This window comes from Dipodomys spectabilis, unplaced genomic scaffold (assembly GCF_019054845.1).
Source record: "Dipodomys spectabilis isolate Male_0828 unplaced genomic scaffold, ASM1905484v1 ptg000215l, whole genome shotgun sequence".
Taxonomy (NCBI): Eukaryota; Metazoa; Chordata; class Mammalia; order Rodentia; family Heteromyidae; genus Dipodomys; species Dipodomys spectabilis.
Genome location: NW_024870892.1, coordinates 529,881 through 542,125, shown reverse-complemented (window position 1 = coordinate 542,125; position 12,245 = coordinate 529,881). Strand labels below are relative to the sequence as shown.

Below are 12,245 nucleotides of genomic sequence, written 5' to 3'. Positions count from 1 at the left end.
CAGATCGCCGAGTACGTGTTTGTCATCTTCATGAGCATTGAACTTAATCTGAAGATTATGGCAGATGGCTTATTTTTCACTCCAACTGCTGTTATCAGGGACTTTGGTGGAGTAATGGATATATTTATTTATCTTGTAAGTCTTGGGTTATTTCCTAAATGTAAAACATAATAGTTTGGTAACATCTCCCCTGCATTGCTTGGGACTGGTGTGAAATGTTGAAGTCTGGTTGCTACAATTGAATGCTTATATATGAGTAATATGAGAATAACTATCCTAAATAACCTAAATAAAAAGCACTAAAATAGATGTGGATAGTTGTTATTCAAATATACCAACTATAATTTTATGTGTGAATGAAATATAATAACAAGGTTTAAAATAGCAAAGCTAACCAGACATCAGTGGCTCAGGCCTGTAATCCTACTTCAGAGGCTGAGATCTGAGACTTTCCAACCCAGGCAGGAAAGTCTATGGAACCCTTATCTCCAGTTAACAATGGAAAATCCAGAAGTGGTGCTGTGACTCAAAGTGGTAGAGTGCTAACCTTGAGCTAAAAGAGCTCAGGGGCACTGCCCAGGCCCTGAGTTCAAGCTCTACCCACAACAACAAGAAAAAAGCAAAGCTAGTTTACATTCCACATCAGCAATGCCTCAAATTCAATAAGTTTAAAAAGGAGCAGACATGGGCACTGCTCTGAGCTACTCAGGAGGCTGACATATAGAGAGTTTTATTTTAAGCCAATCCTGGCACATAAAAGTTATATTTCCAAATCCAGACTAGAGGCATGAGTCAAATGGACAAGCACCAGCTGAGCAGGCAAGCCTAAGACCCTGAGTTCAAACCTAATATCAGAGAAGAAGGAGGAAGAGGAGAGGGAGAAGGAGGAGAAAGAGGAGCTGTGGGGGTCACACAGACACAGAGTGGGTACCCCCATTTCATTCCACACACATGGTGAGTTTTCTCATAAAGGCCTCTTAATGAGTCTACATTGAATTTGTCATTCAAGGTTAGCAGACCGCCCACGTGTGAGCACTTGTTTCACACAACAAATGAAAGCCTGGCTGAGTGAGAAGTTATGGCTAGTTGCTCTCGGGAAATGCAGAAAGTTGAGAGGGTGTTGTATACCTTCCTTCTAGGTAAGCTTAATATTTCTTTGTTGGATGCCTCAAAATGTACCAGCTGAATCTGGAGCCCAGCTCCTGATGGTTCTTCGCTGCCTGAGGCCTCTACGGATATTCAAGCTGGTACCCCAGATGAGGAAAGTGGTTCGAGAACTTTTCAGTGGGTTCAAGGAAATTTTTCTGGTATGTTAGAGCTGCCCTTGGTTTCCTGTTCACCACAGCCCAATTCTGTCCCCTGGCTTATGGAGAGGAGGGGTGGAGTAAGGGAATCCTGGCGGTTATGGTCAAGGTCAAGGTCAAGTCTACAGTTTTGTTCATTGCCTAACATTAGAAAAGCAACAGCAAAACACAAGAAACTCCAACCGTGGATGCTGCTGGCTTATCATTTTATTTAATTAAATGAATATTTTAAATAAACTGAAGAGAAGTACTTGGGAAAGGAGGAGTGGCAAATCTGAAAAGGGAGGAGCCACTCACCCTGTCCCTGATTTCCACTTTATGATTCTCTTTCTCCATCTAGAAATTAAACATAAGAAAACTCAACCTTACCCCCTTCATAAATGAAATTATGAATTCATGCATTTGGACTCATAATCATATTCTGTGTGTTTCCTTAAGCAGATGGCATAGAATTTGTCCAGAGATCTCAGTAATACAGACAAACCACTTACAAGATGCAGCATTCAGGTCTACTTTACATACAGCAATCGCAGTATACAGTAAAGAACAATTATAAATGTGATGAAGAAAGGCGTATTCTTTTTAATTAGTCATGTATTGATGGTTTTCTAAGAATGGAGTGGAAGATAAAACAGAGTAAAGGGCTCATTGCACATACACTGTTCCAAAGCTCTCTGCCTTTTGAAAGAGTGGTTAATTTTTAAATTATAGATTAGTTGAACTTGTACATGAAAAACATACATTGAATTACATAAGCTTATTTTTATTGTACTTCCTAGAAAATCTGTATCACTATTGTGAGAGAGAAGCTGTAGTTTTAGTTGACAGGGGAGGTATTTTAAGGAAAGATTTTTAGTATTACTAAAGGCATATAGGTGCTAATGTATCTTTTAAGGATATTTTTAAATGCTTATTTTCTTTGCACAAAGCTATGGCTTTTCACACAGCTGAACATGAAAGAAAGCAAAAGTGTCACCTGACAGTTTATGTAGGTGAATCATTGGACTACTAAAAGGGCTTGAGAGGGAATATTATTGTGCTTTTATTCTGATGATGTTTCTATGTAGCTTTAGGCTCCTGAAGATCCATGTTTGCATTGGTCAGCCAGTACATTTTAGTAAATGCTTTTGAAATTTGCCCTTTGCAAAATTTCTCTAAGACAAAAGTAATAGCCAGCAGAGGGCGCACAAGTCAATTCACAGATTTGCTTCTCAGGGCTGAAATTATCTCCTAACCATACAGAGCACACTTTCATGTTCACATGAAAGCAAAGACCCCCATCTTCCAATGTATGCTCTGCTAATGAGGATAGAAATTCCTTTTGAGAACACTGGGCACAATCAAATTATTTAAATATTGTCCTTTGTCCTGTAAAATAAAATGTAGCAAAATATTGCCTTCCAATCAGAAAACCCAAAATCATAAAAAAAAAAAACTCACCTTATTTTCTTAGATGAGAGCCATCTGCATTTATCTTAAGAATTCAAAGCCCATTGTTAATTTCCTCCTTCTGAAATTTCAATGAGACTAATTGAATGACTGTGGTGGAGGAAGGTATCAATATGATCCAGAGAGTCCTTTTTTGTTTAATATCACTATTTAAGACAAACCTAATATGTACCATTTACCAAGAGATTTACTATTTCATCCATTTCTTAGGTCTCCATACTTCTGCTGACATTAATGCTTGTTTTTGCAAGTTTCGGAGTACAGCTTTTTGCTGGAAAACTAGCCAAGTGCAATGATCCCAACATCATCCGAAGGGTAAGCTGCTCCTGCCTGTCTTTTGAATTAAAAATCAAGGCAGTTTACCATCTTTCAGAAAACTTGTGGTACCAATGCCTACCAAGGCAACTTTGAGAACCCCCAAACATTAGAGCTCTTGTCCACAAACCAAAAGGTTTTGAGTTCAATTCCTACTACTGGGGTAGGGGTGGGGTGTAGAGAGTACATGGATATTCATCTCAGACAATTCTCTTCCTTTCCATTCCAAAGCCAATCCACAGTTGACATCATTGACATAAATGCCATGTATTCCAGATGCTAACAGCTGGAAGCCCTGACACTTTCAGGTCTTCCCTAAATATTGATGCTGCCTCTGTTGGCACACACAAGACTCATATCAGCAAAAACAGAAAAACAGGCCCCAGCAAAAAAAAAAAAAAAAGAGAGAGAGAGAGAGAGAGAAAAGAACAAACAGCAAAGTCTGAATCACACACTCCATTTTCTTTCTTCACTCAGCCTTCTCTCCAGGGAAGAAGCAGAACATAAATGCCCAGAAAAGCCAGCAAGGATTCAAACTTAATACTTTAATTTCTTTTCTCATTTTAATAAAAAGGTAACTGCTGGAGCCACCCCACATTTGAGTCACCCGAACATCATGATGTAGTTGTATTTTATCTTGGATAAAGCTGAGCAATTCTCCAAATGACCACTCCTGGATTCAGGTTCCTTCTGTCTGCCATAGTTGCTTTTCATTGTCCTCAGGGTGTTGTCTGTTCAACTGGCAGAACTTTATGAAGAAGGATTGTGAGCTAAGCCTACAATTGTGGGCTAAGCCTACAAGAGGCATGGGTTCCTTCAACCCATTCTCCTGGAGAAAGGATTGACTCGTAATGCTGGGGTAGGGCCCGGGGGCTGGAAAGCATGCTTTGTGATGTTCTCTGCTGATACAAAGTTTGATTTATACTTAGCTCAACTCTGCTCTGTCATCCAGTGTCCCATTCTCTTGGGATTATGTTCTAAATTGCAGTGAAGTAGGCCAAGTACAGCTACTGCACGAACTCTTCCATTCAAATAATTCAATTTAAATATTTGTCTCTGAGAGGCCTAGCAGAGCTGGGCATTGTACTACATAGTTCTAATGAATGGAACTAGAAGGTTTTATATTATATTAAAAAAACATCAGTTCCCTAATTATTATACAAAACAAACAATAGCTTTGTCTAGTCATGATGCATTACAAATCATGTTCAAATGAAGATATCAGGAAAGACACCAGATAAAGAGAGACATTCCAGAAATGTCCACAATCCTCAGAAGACACAACAAGCAACACAGTATGAAGGTCATGAAGTATAAAATTAGCAAATGAGGGAAGTAATAAAAGGCTGATTCATTAGTCCCTAGGCCTGTGTAAGGAAGAAGAGTTATTTTAGACTCACACTGAATAGAAGTCAGTGAGATAATAACAACATTTCAAGTTGAAGCCTACCAGGAACCCTGGGTGACTACGTTTTCTAATAATGGTCTGAGAGCATGGTGGTTTTCCATGATACACTCATAACCAACTCGGGCATGCCTTACTGACCACGCTGGGGATGGAGAGTGCCGGTAGATGAACAAGCACACAGGTATAACATCGTCTCATGGTAAGAAGTACTCGCCATCTTGAAATCTTTTCTAATTCCCATGTTAAGAGAGCAAGACCAAGAGCACCACATGGATGAAGGGAACCAAAATTCTACTTCAGAGTTTCGGTCCATCTACAGAATAGATAAACCCAGGGCTGGAAAGAAGATACATTCACCTGCGGTTGGCTCACACAGCTCAGGTATAAAGGCAGCAAGACTTGACTAATTGAGTCATGCTTTCCAGTTGGAAACACACATTATCATTTCGATCCTATAGTCCTTTGAGATGAGAGAGGGACATGGAGCCCTGAACTTCATCACCTAAGCTTAGTAAACAAAGTCTGATGATACCTTCTGACAAATAGTTATGAAATACCAGTTGCATCAGAGACACCGTGTGGAATAAAGTGAAAAGAGGACTGGAAAAGGGAGTTGGTTGTGACTCTGTCTGACCATAATTCCTGGCCAATCAGCAGATGAATTTATGTTACAAGCAGACAAAATATGCAGGCAAATGAGAAGTGAAAACAATGTGCCATCTGGTCCCATGGTGGGAAGTTGTCTTTCCACCCCGGGGTAGAGAAAGGCAATGACAAGGGCAGGAGGCCCTCCAAGCAGAGGATTCCTGGAGGCAGCAACCATGCAAGCCATCCTGCAAAGAGACAAGCAACACGGGCAAGAATAACACAGGCCTCAGAACATGAGTCCTGATCAGAATCCTGTAATAGATGCACCACTTGGTCCGGTCACTTCATCCCTCTGGATCTATTTTTTTTCCTTAGAAAACTTTTTACACATTGATCTTATAAAGACTTCATTAGTTAACCTATGAAAAGTACCTATCCATCAGTAACTTTATTTCTCTCCCATGTTGTAAACATTTGGAGAAAAAAAGGCCAGAAGGGCACATTAGGCAGACAGGTGTGTGTGTGTGTGTGTGTGTGTGTGTGTGTGTGTGTGTGTGTGTGTGTGTGTGTGTGTGTGTTATATTTGTTGCTAATGTGATAAATAAGAAGCCAGTAAGGGTTTGTAAGAAGAAAAATCCAACATTTCTCAGTGCTCTTGCACAGTACAAAGAAGTAATCTTTATTTTTGTTAGACTCTATGAATGAGGAAAACAGGTATAGAGCCACTACATAACTTGCTGAAGATCACTTACATAGTAAGTGAGAAAGCTTAGATTCACACTCAGCAGCCCGGATCTATGTGTTGAGTCTTCAACCAGAATACCTCATGCAGTCATAAAGGGGCTTGGGTGCTCTCAGAGGACGACGGCCAAGTGCATTGTGGGGCCTCATTTCAGCACCTAGTACAATCTTTTAAATTGACATTGTGGATGAATAACTGTGGCTGGGAAAAGATAACTACAGTGTATTTTAAACTGAAAAAGAACATAGAAGGATAAGAATTGAATGCATTGGAAAAAATACTAGAAGGATGTATACCAAGATGCTAATTGTCTTTGTGTATTTATGACTTTTCCTTTCTGTTTAATTATGCATTATAAAGTAATGCTGTGTTATTCGAGTTTGAAGTTTTCTGTACATTCAAGAATTTAATTGGAAACTCAGAAAGAGATAAAGTTGTCATTAAGTTGTTGAAATAGGAATGGAGAAATGGGTCGGTCATAAGGAACAGAGGAAGCAAGGCAATATTGAGGTTCCATGCTGACAACTTTGAGTCAAAATGACAGAGTTTAGGATCAAAGGTTGCATTAAACAAGTTACAATTGAATTTGTGTTGAAATAGTCTAATGATGATCAACAATTTTACCATATATAATAGGCTTACCAACTAGATTTAGGCTCAAAATAGTATAATCTTAGTGTAAGGAGCCAAGATAATCAAAAGAAGAATAGACAGAAAAGGAGTTGGAATGTCTTACTTCACCCTCCCACCTTCAAGGATACAGTTCGGTACTTTTTTCACATATTTAGAGCTCTATAACCACAGGTTGGCCATTTTCGGAACATTTGCTCCATTACAAAAAGGAACCTCGTCTCTTATTCATTGTCACCCAGGCCCGGAACCTTCATTCCACTTCAGCCCTAAATGATCTCTGATCGACATTTTTGTCTCTGTAAATTTCCTGATTCTGGGCTTTCATATAACTGGGATCATCTAATATAATTGGCTTTTTTATCTCATATATTTAGGCTTCCAGTAGTCATCCATGAATAGAATGTGTCAATACTTCATCTCCTTCGACAGCTGAACAATTTTCTATTATATTAATAGAGCACGTTTTTATCTGTTTGTCCAGTGGACATTTGCTTGCCTTCCACTTCGGAGTCATCATGAATAGTGCTAGTGTAAACATTCATGTACAAGCTTCTGGAGGAACTCACATTCTGTATGAACTCTCCTAGATAAGCAGGAGTGGAATCTCTCAGGAGTATTGTGTAACTGTTGGCTTTCTATTGGTATACCATATTACCTGAGGTTGTATTCTTTATAATGACAAAAGAAAGTTCTAGAAGCTGAAAGTCCAAGATTGTGTGGCCCCATCTGCTCAGTTCTTGGTGAAGGTTCTAGCTGTATCCCATGAAGACAGATGGTATCATAGTGAAAGAGAAAATTCATAGGGAGAAGACGGAAAGCCAGAGACCAGGGAGACCTCTCCAGTACTTCAGTTTTGTCATGGGCATGAGCTCTGAAAGACTACCATTAATCACTTCTGAGATCGGCACCCCACTGATTTAACCACCCTCCACTAGGCCTCCTCTCTCCAAGACTTCTCTCATATCACCATGCAGAGGACCAAGCCTTCAGCATTCAACCTTGCGATGCATTCAGTGGATAACAGCATGGAGTTGCAATCTATTTAGTCATCTGAGGAACTGCCAGGTTACTTTTCCGGAGATCTGCTGCATTGAACATCCCTGCCTGTATGGTGTCTGGGGACCCAAGCTCTCCTTCCGTGTCCTGGTTTTTGTTTTGCTTTTTGACTTTTTTGACTATGGCTTTCTTAGTATGAAATATGGTCTCATAGTGGTTTTGATTTGCATTTCCCTGGTGGCATCTTTACATGTGATTGTTGGCCATTTGAGTATCTTCCTTGGAGAAATATGTATTTAGGTCCTTTGCCCACTTACTGTTGATCTTAGGACCAACATTCACCTGTCTCTTTCCAGAATCTTGATTGCTATTTGCAAAATAACTGTCATTGCTCTTAAATAAAGACCTTTGCTATTTGATAGAAGAAATATTTCTTTGATCTTTTGTGACTTCACTTTCTGACTTGATTTCTATCTCCCTTGCTTCCTCTCCCTATAGGAAGATTGTAATGGCATATTCAGGATTAATGTAAGTGTGTCCAAGAACTTAAATTTAAAATTAAGACCTGGAGAGAAAAAACCTGGATTTTGGGTGCCACGTGTTTGGTAAGCCTATCATTAAAAACAAAACAATATTTTGAAGAATGCTGTGCTTGTCAGTTTAAGCGTTTCAATCAATATGATAAGGTTTGAAACTGAAATTATGCTAGACTTGTCAAACGTATTTTAAGTAACACGGGGTAAAGCCATGGGTGGCAACAGGGTTCAAAGGTAAGTGTCCAGTGACTTCCAGGTTGCTTCACAATCTAATGAAATACTCAATAGTATTTTTCTAACAGTATACATATCTGAACCAAATAGCTTTAAAGTTAATGAGGTTTTCAAAGCAGATTTAAAGCGAGCACATGAAAGCTAAACTCACTCTAAATGTTATCCTTAGCATAGGATCTGATGTCCTTAGAACTATTGTAGAGTATGCTAAATTATAAAGCTATTTCAAATTTTAAAGCCCGCTTATATTGATGGATTTCGATGATTGAAAAGCTGGACAGGAAGAATCAGTAACATGATTGTTTATTTCTCCTTCTCTCTTTGAAATACATTTTCCTCAAAAATGAATTTTTAAAGTATTTTGAATGAAAAGTAGAAGTACCCAACACCTTTTTTCTCATCTATTTTATTAATGACCTTTAAGTGGAATCTCTGCTTGGTTGATGAACTAAATGGTCTACTAACTTCATTTCCCTTTTCAATTACTTTTTAATTACTTTTTTCTCACCTCTTAGGAAAATGAGTGAACCACAGAAACCCCTTTTGTTACAACTGATGTTTTCTTCTAAACATCAAAACTTTCAAAAAAGGAAAAGCATTTTATCCAGCTCTTGCCTAGAATTCATTGTTACTTATTTGGCATTTCCCTCAATCTGAAATGCACTTTTGTAAGCCAATTATGATGCATATTGGCTTTTTAAAACAACAGCACCTAACAAGTGTGGGAAAAGATTAATACTGGTTGTGTGACTTAAGCTTGGATAAAGAGGATTATAACAACCAAGGGCATCTTCATTCCAATATTACTAGAAAAGCAGTCGAATTTCCATTCAAATAAAAATGAAAAAACATAAAAGCTTGTTTTTGTGCGATGAAATTTCATGAGATCATAAATAACTTATTTATATCAGGGAATCAATAGAATCTTTCCCCTGCTGTTTTGGGGATTTGGTATAAAGCCTAAAAGCTTAGGCCAATCAGAAGTAAAATGTCCTTACATCCTAAAGTGGACCAGTTCAGCAGAACTTACTAAGAAGTTATCGACCCCATCAGCCACTACGCATATGCAACGGGAAACTAGCCAAGGATAGCATTCTGGAAGCGAATGAGAGCACTGTGGGCACTTCCTGGTTGTGGAGAAAGGTTGAGGTGCTGACTGCCCTAACCTAGACAGGTCCCACAGGAGGAACACTGAATGCCAGACCTTAGCAAGGCAAGAAGATAGGTTCTGAAAACAAGCTGTTCTTCACCGCTTTGCAAAACAGTTACCTTGTCTCTCGGGAGAGCCAGGTTTAGAGCTACCTGGTCTGAGCGACCTTGGACGGAACTCTGCTGCAAAGTGCTAAGTACTGAGGAAAGTGGGCATCACTGACAAAAAGCCATTGGTGTGTTTCAGAAAGCAAGAGTGGAAACTCACCCAAAGACTGCATGCTCACCATGGGAATGGTGCAGCCGGGCACTCTTGATTTAAAACACAAGGTTGTGATGGGAAATTTGGGGTAGATCAAGGTCAGCCTTGATATCAGGCAACAACGACCTTTGGAAATGTAGTTTATAACTCACAGTTTCAAGAGGAGGGGATAAGATAAGCACCAGACTTGTCACCAAAGGGAGAGAGGACAACAAAGAGGAAAGCCCATATTGTGGTTTACATGGAAAGGAACAGAGACAGAGCAAACCGACTGAGGATTGGCTAGTTTGAATGATTTCAGAAAGCTCTGAGATGTACACACTGAGTTAGATGGCTGATACCTGGGCCGAGGGTGACTAATTGAGGTATATAGTAGCCTGAAATGTGAACTCAATAAAGCAGGTGGTAAGGACGTGAACTCCAGGCTGGAGACTCTGCATTTGAGAACTACAACCTCAGAAGGAGGATTCTGATCTTGACTATTTTTACGGTTCAAAGTAACCAGCAAGCTCTGGGACCTTCCAAGATCTCAGGAAAGAACTGCTTGGCCTGGAAGGCAATGTCACAGAAAAACAAACGTGTCCCAAATTGTACAATGTGACTGACATTCACTCTATTTTATAAAATCACTTACATGTGATTTTTAAAATCAAATTTAATTGAAATGCTGTATTATAGGTAAAGTATTACTGGCAGTTTTAAGTTCAATGGCATTTTGAAAGCAAAAGCAAACGGAGAGGCATTCCTTAAGCAACAACACAGTTTTTTTTGTTCCCTTATATAGGGTATTATGACCTATCTGATAGTAAAGTAAAAATCTTCAGTCTAATAAGTGCCCACTGGAGGCATGACTATTTTTACAATTTTTATCTTTAGTAATCCAATGAGTTAGAAGCTGAAATTTTATATTGGGTAAATTATGATTAAGAGAATAACTTATATTTGGGAATATGCCTAGGGGAATGATTTGGAATTTATAATCAGCACATAAATATGCACCATCTAATTCAGGACTCATTCTGGTTTCTATATTTTCTCTTCAGATGAATAAATTCATTTTCTTCTGAGTCATTCTGATTTGATGAGATAAAAATCACCTTGGTAAAAAGGATTAAACATATCACATATTATAACTATTGTGTCTTATTTTGAACAGGGATCAGGAATATAGGAAAATGACATGCATGAGAAAAAACCAAGTATGGGTTTTATGATGAATGTATTTGATGAGGGCCTACTATCCACCAGGTGTGAATGCTTGTCACAATTCATCCATGAATAACTTATGGACTTTGTCCCTGACAAGTCCCAAGTGTAGGGGAGAAGATTAAATAAAATTACAGCAAATCGCATATAATATGCTAAAGGCTTTGATGCCACAGGAACAAACTCCAAAGCACACAGTTATCTCTAGGTAATTTCAAGTTACTTTCTAGAACGATGGAGATAAAGTTTTGTGGGGTTTCAAGTTCAAATATGGACTATTAGGGTCTGTGAATGGATCTAATGGAGTATGGGTGATTCCTCAGACTTAGATTCTTTAGTTTTGTGGAATATCTGCCTGTTTGCTACAAAAGGCAAAGGTGAGATGCACAGAACACTGGAGAAACTTGGACACTTCAGCTAACTTTTAAAAGAACAAATAGGAGGGAAATGAGAGGGAAAGAGGGAATAGCTGACACTAAACAAAAGGAAAGAAATATACATATCACCCCATGTGGAAGAAATAACTATTGTCAAGGCTCATAGAATTCACAAACTTTGTAGACCATGATAAAGACAAATTGCCCCATGAAGGTTAGAATGTGTTTGTGACTTAAAATAAGTATGACTCTCTCACAAGACTACAAAATTTGTGAAATTTATGTAATCACTTATCACAATAAAAAATTAAAAAACAACAAATAGGAATCGGTGGAATGGAAAGCAGTTGTGACAGGTGGAAGGGAAGGGCAAGGCTGTTGAAAAGTTCAAGGCAAAAGGATATGTATTCTAGGAGGTACAAAGTCTCTGGCTTGTTTACATTGGAGAGATGACATATGTAAGACAGGGTGCCATTTTGGACACAGCCATTCTCTGCATTTCCACATATAAGGGCATCCTAAGTCATGATTTTCCTTCTTCCCCAGAGGAAGAGTGGCCCCTTTACTGTGATTTCAAGCGACTTGGAGCAACTCCCTCAAGGAGCTAACAACTGACACATTTTGAGGCCAGAACTAATGTCTTAGTGTTCCAAATTGGGAAGATAGACAAGATTAGAATCACTAAAGCTAACCTGAAGGAGGAAAAATATATTTAAACAGCCTTCCAACTCAAGAGTAAGATGTAAAATGATTACAGTTCATTATGCTTGGGAACTATTAAAGTCCTCAATTGTCATAGGGAAAATTTGAGGCTATTGAATTATGCTAGCATAAGCAAAGAACAGACAAATTTCTTGTATATATAAAAAAGTCTTTTTAAAAAAAACAAATATTCTTTGGACTATGTAAGTCTGTGATACTATATTTTGTTTTTCTTGGCTTAGTCTAAAAGTATATTTTTTAACATATTCTAACTTTTCAAGTATGTTTAAAAGAAAGTCGTTTCCATTGCAGATTTGGCTGAAAATCACTTCTACGTGAAGAAA

The 12,245-nt window shown here is 38.5% G+C and overlaps 1 protein-coding gene across 1 annotated transcript in view; it reads left to right on the top strand.

Annotated features, from left to right (window-relative positions):
• The window catches only part of Nalcn (sodium leak channel, non-selective), a 213,227-nt gene that overhangs the window by 175,614 nt on the left and 25,368 nt on the right, over window positions 1–12,245 (top strand). Inside the window, exons 24-27 of the mRNA XM_042697164.1 lie at window positions 4–135; window positions 1,140–1,307; window positions 2,964–3,068; window positions 7,934–8,040. Coding sequence (XP_042553098.1) covers window positions 4–135; window positions 1,140–1,307; window positions 2,964–3,068; window positions 7,934–8,040 — 512 coding nt within the window. The remainder of the gene's footprint in view (window positions 1–3; window positions 136–1,139; window positions 1,308–2,963; window positions 3,069–7,933; window positions 8,041–12,245) is intronic.